We start from the raw sequence: 13,846 nt of genomic DNA on the forward strand, positions 1-13,846 counted from the left end.
CTAAATAAAAGCTATAAAACTCTGGATTAACTAAAAAGACAACTGCCTTAATCACCTTTATGGCTTTAGTCTGGAAAACGGCTATAGTGATAATGACCTTGAACTTCTGTGGAATTTCCACAACTAATGTGTAAGTACATCACTATTATAAAATTGATGTCTTTTGGTATCACTGAAATAATAAACAAAATAAGATGGAGTTTAGAAAAAAATTCAGAGGTGGGCTCATTATTGTCACGTAAGACTGGAACAATTAATGTACAACTGCTTTGAGCTAAAGTTGAGTTTTAGAAGAAATAATATATGCATATTTACCAGTGACTATTCATTTAAAAAACTGAATCGAGATACACAACCATCTACAAATTCAATTATTTCTATGATTATGGTACCTAGATTCTTTCCTTTTTATTATTGGGATTAAAGATACTTAATGTGCAGAACTTAGTGAAAGTAATCATTTATTAAAGTAATCACGTATCATTCCACTGCAAGAATTGTCAGGACATGATAAAGCTTTGTGTATTTTAATGTTAAGAACAATCTGATTATAAGCTTCTCATTCAAGGTAGCTTATCTACAGTTCCAAAAGTGCTTTCACTGATTAAATTTGAAAAGTATCTGTTTTATTGTCAGCAGAAGTGTCTGGCATTTAATTAAAATAGATTCTTCTAACTATAAATAACTGAATAAATAATTTTAAACCTATGACTAAAATAGGTGAATAGATAAATAATACCTAAATAATGCAAGAACTAGAATTATCAACACACTTTTGAGAGCACAGTTCTGCTTGGAGGGCTCCACGGAGGAAGTGCCTCATTTTCAAGAAAAGAATGACGTTTCTTTTGTTTTCGTTCAATTCTTTCCTGCCTTTCTTTATTTTCCTAAAGAGAAAGCAGAAAACTATAAATTTACGTAAATATATGAACATTATTTTCAAATCAAGTTGCTTGCTGAAGAAAAAAATAATCTATTATAAGATATTCATATATCATTTCCTAGTTTAATTGGTTTATAAAGGAATAGCAACTAGGGAATATTACTAATTTATAAGTATACTATCAATAGGTGTTAATGTCACTTAAATACTGAGATAATATTTAAAAACATGTGTAAAATAGGAAAAAAAAGACCTACAATTCTATATCTCAAAGATAATAATTATTAGAAATAGTTGATGACTTTCTGAAAACCATTTCTTAGAAGTAAATTTACTGGGTACAGAGTTTAAATATACCAGGGTAGCATGAAACACTTCAAATGTTTTACAAACAGCTGAAAATTCGGCCTTATATTTCTTTACTTATTATTGAGCTTGAGCACATTTTTAAACATTTCTTTAGCCCTTTTGTGAATTTTCTTTTCAATTATTTGGCCCACTTAGGTAAATGAGTGTCAGTGCTATTAATTTTTTGCAATTTGCATACTTTCATATAATATATATTATCTTTGCATCAAACATTTTATCTACATTACCTTGTCGAGTCCTTAATTTTACAAAAAATAAAAATGTATTAAGAAATATTTCAGCCATAGAAAACTGCTTAGAGTAATATAATAAAAACCTGAGCACCCACCATCTGCCTTATGAAATAAAACATGACCAACACTTTTGAAGTTGCCCGTGTGCACTTCCCTCATCACATCCTCCTCCTCCCCCACCTCAGCGAAGTAACCATGACTCTGAACTTGATGCTTATCATTGTGCATCTCTTAATACTTTTATCACACATGTATTTGTCCTCAAACAACGAATAATTTTGTTTCACAGGTTTTTAGAATTTATAATAAAAGGTACCATACTATATATTCTTTTGCAACTTCCTTTTTTTGGTTCATCATAGTATTTCTAAGATCCATCTATATGGAGCTGTTGTCCTAGTTCATTCACGTATAGAATTCCAGCATAGGAACATATCACAACTTATTCATCTATCTTTTGTTGAAGACATGTATGATGATCCCATTTTCCCCCACTCATAAATAATGCTGCTAAACATCCTTGTCTGTCTCCCTGTGCCAACAAGCCAAGTGTTTCTATGTATAAGCCTAGGAGTGAAATTGCTGTTTTGTAAGGTATGCACATGCTCAACTTTACTGGACAATCTCAATTTATTCTTCAAAGAGGCTGTAGGAATTTACCCTCCAATAGCACCTACATTGACTTTTTATTTTGATGTACTAATGATTTTAAATTTAAAAGCTGTCATCTTTTCCTTTATGATTTCTTACAGTATTTCTAAGTTTAGAAATGTATGTCTATTCCCATGAGATCTGATAAATACTAAGTTCTACTTTCTTTTGGTTCTCCTATTGTTTGGCATTTTATATTTAACACTTCAGTTCTTTTGAAGTTTCTTCTGCCATAAGGCAAAGCTTTGAAGTGATTTTTATGTCCAAATGTCACACAAATCATCTCAGTAGCTACTTCCTTGCTTCCATTAATTCGTGATACTTTATCATATATCACATTCTTATATGTGGTGGGTTCTGAGGGTCTATTTCCTACTGGTACTATGTGATAGGTCCTCTAGGTCTATTATCCTACTAATACTATGCTGCTTCAATTTCTGTTTATTCATTTGATTGTTAAATACTGAAATCCTACTGAGTCAAGAAGTATACTAGTTGCTAGGCATAAAGTGATTATAAAATGCAAACACACAGATATAACCTCTGTCCTCCAGGAAACTTTCAAAGTGGACAAACAGTAAGCAAGTAAAGAAACAACTGATAATTCCAAATTGTGTGAATTCCTATGATAGATATACAAAAAACCGAGATAAAGTATAAAATGCTGCAAACTTCTTATTTATTTTCAAAGAAAAGTAGATTCAGGGAACGTCACTTTAAAGTGAGCCATGATGGATAAGAGAAGCCACCTGTGATATGTATTGGGGAGACCATTGCAAGCAGAGAAAACAGGGCTCTGACAAGTGGGAGAAAACTTGGGATGTGGGAGAAAACAAGAGAGTCAGTGTGACTAATGCTTGGTGGGAGATGGGCTAAAGCTTGGTGGGAAATTCTCATGGATGAGAATAAAGAGGTAGATGAGTAAGATCACATGGGACCTCACAGGCCATGTTAACCATTAGAACTTAGATAAAACAATTCAGTAAGAGACACAGAGAAGGAAGGCACAGAGGTAAGAGGAAAACTGGGGGTGCGTGACAGCTGAGTTATGTTTAACTTGGAAGGAGACAGTTGCAAGAAGAGGAAACCAACTGTGCAGAATGCTGAGCGGTCTAGCAAATGGGGACAGAAATACATAACGTTAGATATGCTAGATGGACTAGCAAACCCGTAACTTTCAAAGTGTAGTTTCAGTGTAGTGATGGGGACAGACACAAGAATGGAGTGGGTTGACCATGAAAAGGATATTGGGGAACTATGGAAGTATAGTATAGGCCAAACCTTCTAGAAGTTTAGCTATAAAGAAAAACAGGAAAATGTAGGACCACAGCTGGAGGGGAACGCTGAGTTAAGAGAGTTTCATTTTCATTTAAGATTACATATCCTGGAACATGATGGGAATAAGTAAGGCGAGTAGAAAGAATGCTGATTCACAGAAAAATGGAAAAGTAAATTTACATTTTATTGCTTGATAGGAATAGTTCTGCTTCATATAATTTTAAAAATAATATCTTCCATATTTTTACATTTTTCTTATACCAGATGAATTTTAGAACCATTTCATTTCTCTGCACATACTCCCTTCAAAGAAATGACTGACAATCTGGGGACTAGTGTGAAATCTAAACATTTATCTCGGTATACTTGAAATGCCAATAGCACTTGGTCTTTCCATCCTACAACTTGGATTGTCCTTCCATTTCCTTAAGTCTCTGCTAACACTATAAAGTTTGGTGGTTTCCTCGTATGGGTGACTTCCTCACATTCCTCAAAGAGCAGCAATATCAGGAAAACTCTTGGACAACCCTACCTCTGCAGGCTGATGGCTTGGGAGGAGAGACATTGTGGTAAATTATTAGGTGTCTATGCATCTTTCATCAGTACATATATGGATTGATAAATGTCAAAAGAATATGATAATACCAGGTTTCCATTTGCATATAATTAATCACATATAAGCAAAGAAGTAAAGAGAGGTATGAGTTTTTTTCTTAAAATCTATGTCCTTGCTCTACGTCATGAGAATGTTTGCGTGCTTGCTATTTCTATTAAATCAAAGAGGGAACTTCCTTTCAGAATCTTAATTGAGAAAAGAAAAGCTGTAATTACATTATTGTCAATCATTTTAGTATTTTAGAGAGAGGCAGACCATTCAGCTAGGTGATGGAAAAACAGTGACCAGGCCGTGTCCACAGAAATTGACTAAAAAGCTTCTTTTTGTCCATTCTACTTAACATGAGGAAAGAGACAGAAATTGAAACAAGTTTGATCTTACTAGCAGAGTGCTGAAAAACAAGGACAGGAACTAGGCAATTAAACTTAATATTAAATAATAGGAATCAATAATGTTATCTTGATAATAATTAAAAGAACCTTGTTGAAAAGTCCTTCTGACTGTCATCTGTGGGAAACTGAACCTCTTGTTCATTTTCATATTAAATGTAACTATAAATTAATCTGGGAACTGGCACGAAGAAGGGAGTCTTACCTGATCTTTGGCTATAACTTTTCCCTAAAACAATTACACATCAAATGCGTACTACCCAAGCTAGGTTGTATATCAAAATTCTGAAATGTTATTTTACATGAAAATTAAAGTCATTAGACTTCCATAAAGAGGTATTTTTACATTCTATTTGCAAGCAAATTTCAATTCGAACTTGGTAAGACAGAGAGCAGACCTGTAATATGTTGTATATTTATGTTTTTATAGGTAGCACTTTATTTGTAGAAGTTTTACTACATATTATTTTACATATTTTACACATTTACTACATATTATAGTTTTACTACGTGTTATTTTGTTTTAGGTCTTTGATGAATTTTTGTCCTCCAGAGGACTGATGAGAATGAGAAAGTGACTAAATACTATAACTAATGTACCTAACTGTGACTTAATCATTCAGGAACTTCTATTCTCTCTCCAAGAAAATATGGAAATAAAACTGAAAACTCAAAGATTTACATTTAATTACCCTAAGTGATAATAGCAATTAGTATACATCTTCTCAATATAAGACTTTTAACTTTTTTTAAACACAAAGCATTATTTAAAGAGTTTAAGAATATCATGATGAAACATTATCTTCCCCATTTAAACATGGAGCCAGTGTTGATCACCTTATTTAACTACTATATCTCTGAATGGAATTAGTATACAGCAGTACTAAAGTCAACATATAACTATAAATCCTGTTGCCTTTTTTATTAGGATTGCATTAAGTCACCTCAGAAAGAGCTGACATCTTCATATCACTATTATAAGGTAAAGTGTTTCTGTCCCAGAGTAGTTTTGTTCCTTTTTCTAAGTCTTCATTTCTGCCCTTCAGGAGAGTTCTAAAGTTTTCTTCGTATTGGTTTTACACATTTTAAAGTTTATTCCTAAGTGATTTATCTTTTTATCCAATCTTTAAAGAGATCACTTTGGTCCCATGTGCCACTCTAGCTACTATTGATTCTAAAGTTTATGTGAAAAAAAATAAACAAGAATAGTCAGAAACACAGTAAAAGAAAAACTATGAAGGGAGATTAACTCAGGTATTTAGATATGGAAAGCCTAATAATGAAATAGTGTGGTACTGGAATACATATAATGTGATTGACCAATGCAGTGGATTGAATTGTGCCCCCCACAAAGTTTAATGTGTTGGAGGCTTGTGACAGCATTAAGAGGGTGGGAAATCCTTTTATGGTAATTGAAAGGTGGGACCTTGAAGAGGTGATTAAGTAAGTGGTTTAATGGTGTCATGGGCATGGTTCTGAGGGCTTTAAAAGCAGTGTCTCTTTCTCTCTCTCAACATCTCCATTTTCTGCCATGTGAGACCCATGCATTTGCTGTAAAGCTACCGCTAAAGAAGACCCTCTCCAGGTGTGTTCCCTTTACTTTAGACTTCCCAGCTTCCAAAACTGTAAACAATAAATTTCATTTTCTTACAAATTACCCAGTTCTGTGTATTTTGTTATAAGCAACAGAAAAGGACTAATATAACCAACATAACAAAAAGTTAAGAAACAGACTCAAAAATATGGAATGGATCATACAAGAAAGGCAGCATCTCAGATCAGTGGGTATAAGATTGGCTATTGTTTAAAAGATGCATTTGGAAAAATTAAGATGGAATTATATTTTTCATCATACATGAAAGTATATTCTAAGTAGAACAAATGTTAAAACATTAAAATATTAAAGTCATAAAGTTATTAGAAGAAAAATGAGAGAACTTCCTTTAACCTCAAATTGTGGAAAAGGTTTTTTAATTAGGCATGAATATAAAAGAAAAGACTGATAATGAAAAGATTGATAGGGCCAGCCTGTGGCTCACTTGGGAGAGTGTGGTGCTGACAACACCTAGTCAAGGGTTAAGATCCCCTTACTGGTCATCTTTTTTTAAAAAAAGGAAAAGATTAAAAACTGGGCAAAGGAGCTAAATAGGCATTTCTCTTAGGAAGATATACGAATGGCCAACAGACATATGAAAAAATGCTCAACATCACTCAGCATTCGGGAAATACAAATCAAAACCACAATGAGAAAATCAAAACCATCTCACTCCAGTTAGGATGGCTAAAATCCAAAAGACTCTGAACGATAAATGCTGGCGAGGTTGCGGAGAAAAAGGAACTCTCATACATTGTTGGTGGGACTGCAAAATGGTGCAGCCTCTATGGAAAATGGTATGGAGGTTCCTCAAACAATTGCAGATAGATCTACCATATGACCCAGCTATCCCACTGCTGGGAATATACCCAGAGGAATGGAAATCATCAAGTCGAAGGTGTACCTGTTCCCCAATGTTCATCGTGGCACTCTTTACAATAGCCAAGAGTTGGAATCAGCCCAAATGTCCATCATCAGACGAGTGGATACGGAAAATGTGGTATATCTATGCAATGGAATACTACTCAGCTATAAAAAGGAATGGAATACTGCCATTTGCAACAACATGGATGGACCTAGAGAAAATTATATTGAGTGAAACAAGGCAGGCACTGAAAGAGAAATATCACATGTTCTCACTTATTTGTGGGAGCTAAAAATAAACAAACACACAAACACACACACACACACACACACAAAAGAAAAAAACGGGTGGGGGGAAGAAGACACAACAATTACAATTCCTTGAAGTTGATACGACAAACAAACAGAAAGGACACTGTTGGGGTAGGGAGAGGGGAGCAGGAGGGAGGTTTCGGCAATGAGCCACAATAATCAACCACATTGCATATCGACAAAGTAAAATTAAAAAAAAAAAAAAAAGGAAAAGATTGATATTAAAAATAAAATGAAAACTCTTCATAGCATAAAGTACTATAATCAAAGTTGGGAAACCAATAATACAGTGGAATAAAAATTGCCATTCATATCAGAAATGATAGGCTAATTTCCCTAGTACATAAAAAAACTTCTGGAAATTAATAAGAAAAAGACTAACAATCTAATAGCAAATTGTGCAAAAGTCTATGAATTAACAGTTTACACACACACAAAAAATACATGTATAAATGGCCCTCGTACAAATGAAAAGATGCTCAATCTCAATCCTAACCAGAAAAATGCAAGTCAAAAATACCCTGGATGATATTTTTTACCTAGCAGATTGGCATGAATTCAAAAAAAGTTTGGTAAGAAATTACATGGGATAGGCTATGAAGAAATTTTACACTTTTTGATTGCTGAATCATGTGAATGTGTTAATTACTCATATTAATGTGTTATCTACTCATGCAGAGTAACTATTCTAAGAATGTTTTACTTATTCAAAAATTAATAAAAATGCATATTTATATTGATATTTTAAAATGAAAAACAGTATTTTGCTTGACATAACAAAAAATAACTTTTATAAACATGAGTAATCTGAAACCAAATATATATTCATATATGTGGTAAATTCCAGCTAGATATTGCTCCTTTCAAACTTCAAATTTGCTCTTCCATTGAAAAAGAGCCAAGTAAGACCTTCTCTGAGGTCATCAGAACTATCAAGAGAATTAAAAAATGGAATAACTTTCTCACCATTAAATTCAATGTTTCTGTATGTCATGACCAAGTTCCACCTAAAATAATCTGGCATACCCTCAGTAGTATACTTTTCTGCTTTCTATGATTTTAGATGCGAGGATAACTGCAAAGGAAGAATGGGCATGAATAGTAAATGAATGTGGGGATGCAGATAAGGAAGAACATTATAACTGAAATATTAAGCGTGGGTGCTTGAAGGAATAGTAGAAGCATTAGTAGAAATGAATAAATAAAAAACAATGACATACATATGCAAGCAGAGAGAATGAATTCAACAAAGCAGCATTCAGGTAGAAATGGTCATAGGCATGGACAAGTTGAACTGGAGGTAAGGACAGAAAAGGCACAACAAAGAACACTGAAAGGACCCAAGTGCATTAACAGATAATACCTACCAGCCATTTTTCATATTCATCAATAGCTTGTTTATCTTTATATTCTTTCTCAGCTTTTTTCAGTTCTTCCTTTCTTTTCTCATTTATTTTCTCTTTCTCCTTTTGCTTGAAAAAAGCTTCCTTTTTTTCATTCCTGTGTAGAATAGCATAAAACATTGAAAAGTTAAAGGAGAATATATATATATAAAGATTCCCTAATACATCTTTGGCAATAATGAGCTTTAGATATGTGAGTAAATTTCAAGTAAATAAATTTTAGAAAAGCCTCATGTTCTTAATTTAAAATTTATAAACATATTTATTATTTTGGATTACCATTTTTCAACAGCTGTTAAGTTATCTTTCTTTTTCTCAGCAACAGTTTCCTCCTCTTTCTGTTTCTTTGCTCTTTCACATTCTTTCTCCTTTTTATTTTTCTCTTTAAGATATTCCATTTTTTTCTCTTTCCATTTTTCAAAAGCCTGAAAAAGTTCAGAGTGATTCTCTCGTTTACTGTGAATATTATAAAAAAAGTAAATACAGCGTTATCATTAATTTCAAATAGTTATAAATAATTAAGAAAGACATTCAAAGTTCTTGAATACCTGTAGTGCTTCTCCTTTTCTCACAGAATTTTCTTCTTCAGTTTTCTTCTTGTTTTTTTCCTCAAGCTTCTTTTTTGCAGCTATTTTCTTTGCCTCCTTTTCTTTCATAGCCTTCCAGGCCTCAAATGATGCTAATGCTTCTTCTTTCTTAGCAGCTCTTTTCTATTTTGGAAAAAACAATAGATATATATGTATGTATAAACAGATAGACAAACATAAATAGATGTAGATATACACATATGAATTTATCTTTAATCCCCTGATATTCATCATATATATAAATTTCAAAGCAGATCACTTATTTAGAGTGGTTCAGAAAAGTTATTTTATAAAAACTGTTATCTGAATTCTTCATTGCATTTTAACATGTCTTTTCTAAAAGTAGTTATCAGGTATTAACCTACTATTCATGAGAAGGAAGTTAACTATTATTTTTGCAAGAGTGCTAAACAAATCTTATCAAAATAAACTAATAGACTGCGTGGTGCTGCAAAATGTTCATAATAAAATATTTCAGTAAAAAAATATATATACCAGAAAAGATATAGGCTTATAAAGTAAGTTAGAGTAAGATTAAATGTCTAAGCCACAGTTAGGCACAGATTTTTGGTCTGAACCCAAGTTTTGAATGCATTACGCAAAGTATAATGTTCTTACTATAGAAACATATCCCAAATGTTGAAAATATGTGCCAGGCTGGAAAATATGTAGGTGATGACTGTATAGCAAGGATGTTATTATTTTACTGGCTTCAATGTAATCCTGTAATATTCTGTGTTTGCCTTATAACATTGTTTAACACTAAATGACTTGCGGAGGAACCTCACTATGGAGGTAATGTAATTTAGTAGTAAAGTACTTCCCACCTCATAGTGTTGGGAAGATCAGATGAGAAGCTGTAAGGCACTGACCACAGCAGTAAAATGCTACACACGTGGTAACAGGTATACAGAAACACCCTATGGAGGACAGCTCCATAAGGAACTGATTCATTACAGTGCTGCTCATTTTGAAAATGTTTCTTTATAAATCTATCTTACTATTGAACATCATAACAGAGGCATTTTTTCAGGGCTTTTATTTTAGAAGGTAGAAAAGAACTGAGCATGTTATAGGCTATCACGCAGGAGTTAGAGCAAGAGCATAGGAGAGACTAAACAAGAGTCAAGCTCTAATCGGTGGGAAAGAGTATGGGTCAAGAGCTCAGGGAGAGGTTGGTCTTGTATATATAAAATTCAAGAGAGAAAAGAGAAAACTGAAGGCTGATGTCTACTGACCCTTTATATTCTTGGCTAAGTTCTAAATGAAGTCAATTTTTAAGGTTGAATTAGGTGATCACAAGCATTAATAAATTCATAACCAAACTGGTAAAGGGACACAAAAATCAACTACATTGTATATTGATAAATTAGGATAAAATAAAATAAAATAAAGTCAACCTAAAAAAATAAAAATGAACTCAGTATTCTCTGTCTACTCCAAACCTTTTCCTCCTCCACTGTTTTTTTTAAGAAAAGCTCATAATCAGTCATTCCAAAGCTGTAAATATAAAAAATAAAATGAAAAATACAAATCTCTGTGTGTCTGTTTTCATGTAAAATGGTTATATTTATATCAAAGTAAAAATGTATAAATTACAAATTTGTCAGCTGGACACTATGGGGAACCGAACCCTTGACTTGTGGTGTTAGAGGCTATGCTCTAATCAACGGAGCTAACCGGCCAGCCAGAAGTCAATCCTTTCATAAACAAGCTATTTCTCCATTTAAAAAACCACTGAATTAGAAATGTTAAACATCCAGAGATATTTCTGATATAAAAATCCAGAACGTTTTTGACTTCTATATTTCACAATACCTGTTCATTTTGGATCCTTAAGTTTTCACTTTCAATCCTTTTTACTCTGTGCATTTCATGTAAATATGCATTTTTCTTTTCTAACCACTCCTGTAAATACAAAAAGAGGCTATATAATATTTAAATTTCACAAATGAATTAGAATTTTTATCTATTTCTGAGGTATTTTGTTAAAACTTTAAAAAGAAAAGCAAAACTTATAACTTTTATATAAAGTTGTATCTTTCTCTTTCTGATAGTATTATAATATATAAAGATAATACTAATTAAGATAAGTATCTGTATGTTATTCTTCTTAGTATTAACAATAGACTTCAAAGACTGAATACAATGGATAAATATATCAACATTTTTCTCTGAAATTCATATGTAAAATTTTCTAAAGTATACTATTCTGTATAACAAACAAGACAAAAAAAACTTTTTTAAAGCTGTGAAAAAATTAGTAAAATCTTTTTCTGTGTAATCCTAACAAAGTCGCAGGAAAAAAAAAATTAAAAACTCTTTTTGTTCATAGTTATATAAAATTTAAGGAGAAAAAGCATTAAAAACATAAATAGGCCTTACAACATTTTGGCTTTTGCTTTTTGGTATATTTCTATAAATTGTAATGGCATATTCTCTTTTTTAAAAAAAAATCTATGATCAGTTAAGCAAAGTGTGAATGAAAATAATTTAGTAAAATAGCTTTGGATCATTCACGTATTATAAAGGAAAATCTTTCCCAATAAAATTAAGTATTAAATCATCATTTCTGACAGGGCCATTTTATTCTTTCTTACGGAAGTGATTAATTCTTCTTTTAAAAATATTTTCCTTTTTACCTGATAAACAGCTGCCCTTATGTTATCTGCTCTATCAGGTTCTACGCTCTGCTTCTGTGAAGGCTTTTGGTCCAAGACTTTCAAAGTCCCTAAATAGTGAGAAGAGGTAGTTGTCGATGGAGTTCTTCTTATAGAACTAGATTTCTTTAAAAACTCAGAGGTCATTAATCTGAAAAGATCCAAATGAATCAAGATAAACTATTACAATTGCATTTGGTAGAAGAGAGATCTGTTAGAATATGTAACTACTGCATTTAAAAACATTAAATTTAACTTAATTATAATTACTTTGAAAATGATGTAGGCAAAATGTATAGTCATTTCTTAGTATACTCAGAGCCCCACTCAATACAATTTAAATTTTATAACTTTATACTTTTTAAGAAACATGAACCATATGTCCAGTCATATGGAAAACAAATATTAATATGCTGGGTTTTAATCACTCTTTTAATACTTACTTGCATTATTTTGTCACATGAAACATTCTAAGTCTAAAGTTAGAAAGAATAGTGTCTTCTATTTCAGGGGTTGGTGGGAAAATCTGGCCTATCATCTGTTTTGATAAATAAAGTTTATTGTACCACAGCTATATTCATTCATTTACATATTATCTATGGCTGCTTTCCTGCTACAATAGTAGAACTTAGTAGTTACAACATGGACTGTATTGCCTATAAAGACTAAAATATGTACTTACTAGCGATTTACAGGAAAAGCTTGCTGGCCCTCTCTTTGATTAATGATCATTTGATTAATGAAGACTTAAAAGATTCAGAAGGTTTCGATTAGTACTTATGTGAGTTAGGCATTCATTATGATCAGCATGGATAAAGTTATACAGATTCTTGTCATTTTAATAAGCCCACTTAGGCCATGGAACCTGAAGGCTTTAAAGAACAATTTTTCATGTGCTAGACAAAGATCCTTAACAGAGAAGTAAAATGCTGGACTTCAACTTTATTATCACTTTTTATGTACTGTCTCAGGAAAAACACAAGAAAGAAGCTCTATCTCAGGAGTAGTGTTGACTATGAAGAATCCCTAATCATTGACATTAGGAAAAAAGAAAAATGGTCCCAGAGAGAAGACCTTGGAGACCAAAGGTACTGTGTAAACATTTCAGACATTAAAGCATCCAATAATAGACTTAATCACTTTACTCATTACTTTTTATAAAAGAATATAATCAACTGAGCGGTTTTATAATGAAGTAACTACTCTATTTTCCCCACAAGATGGAAATTAAGATAATCAAGTAACACCAAATGAAATTTACTTTACAAAGTTAAATTTAAGCCCCCTTTGTTAAAATACAAATCCATAAATGAGGAACACTGATAACTTTATTACCTGCCAGATGCACTGGATGCTCTATTATTTGTTGACTTTTTATTCTTCATATTTCTATCTTCAATTGTTTTCTATTAAACAGAAAATGCCACAGATGGATTACTTAACTATCACAGTCAGGCTTAGAGGCCAAACTGCCAGTAAATCAATATTTTTTAAGCATCTCCTATGTGTCAAGCACAGTAGGTACTGGGAACAAATCAGGGAATAAAATGCCCTCAAGGGTATTACATTTTAGAGAGAGTTGACTGACAATAAACACATAATCCGAAGGAGAAAAAATTGGGTACAGTGACTGAGAGTGACTAAAATGGGCTTGAGGGCTGTTTTAATAAAGCTGATCTGGGAAGGCCTTCCTGACTGCTTGACATCAGAGCTGAAAATGGTAAGAGGAAAGGGCCCACATGAAGGTCTAGGAAAGGAAAAAAAACCAAAAAACAAAAAAACTAAGTTCTAAGAGTCTGAATAGGGAAGGAGGTTGATATGTTTGAAAAACAGAAAAAGGTCAATGGTGCCGACACATGTTGAATGGCAGGAAGGGCAGAGTGCTATGTGGTCAGAGAAAAATCATACGAGGTCACTAGGTGGCGGTAAGGAGTTTGCATTTTATTCTCATGATGAGAAACCAACAAACAGACTTTAACAGGGGAATGATTAGATTCATCCTTAAGA

General features: G+C 32.6%; 1 protein-coding gene across 1 annotated transcript in view; it reads right to left on the reverse strand.

The window, feature by feature from the left end:
• Positions 1-764: 764 nt before the first annotated feature.
• Positions 765-13,846, reverse strand: part of MAP9 (microtubule associated protein 9) — a 28,350-nt gene continuing 15,268 nt past the window's right edge. The window contains exons 7-13 of the mRNA XM_063107493.1: positions 13,175-13,245; positions 11,822-11,990; positions 10,998-11,087; positions 9,141-9,302; positions 8,872-9,017; positions 8,557-8,689; positions 765-887 (exon numbers count right to left, since the gene is read on the reverse strand). Of these exons, the coding sequence (XP_062963563.1) occupies positions 765-887; positions 8,557-8,689; positions 8,872-9,017; positions 9,141-9,302; positions 10,998-11,087; positions 11,822-11,990; positions 13,175-13,245 (894 nt within the window). The remainder of the gene's footprint in view (positions 888-8,556; positions 8,690-8,871; positions 9,018-9,140; positions 9,303-10,997; positions 11,088-11,821; positions 11,991-13,174; positions 13,246-13,846) is intronic.

This window comes from Cynocephalus volans, chromosome 9, assembly GCF_027409185.1.
Source record: "Cynocephalus volans isolate mCynVol1 chromosome 9, mCynVol1.pri, whole genome shotgun sequence".
Taxonomy (NCBI): Eukaryota; Metazoa; Chordata; class Mammalia; order Dermoptera; family Cynocephalidae; genus Cynocephalus; species Cynocephalus volans.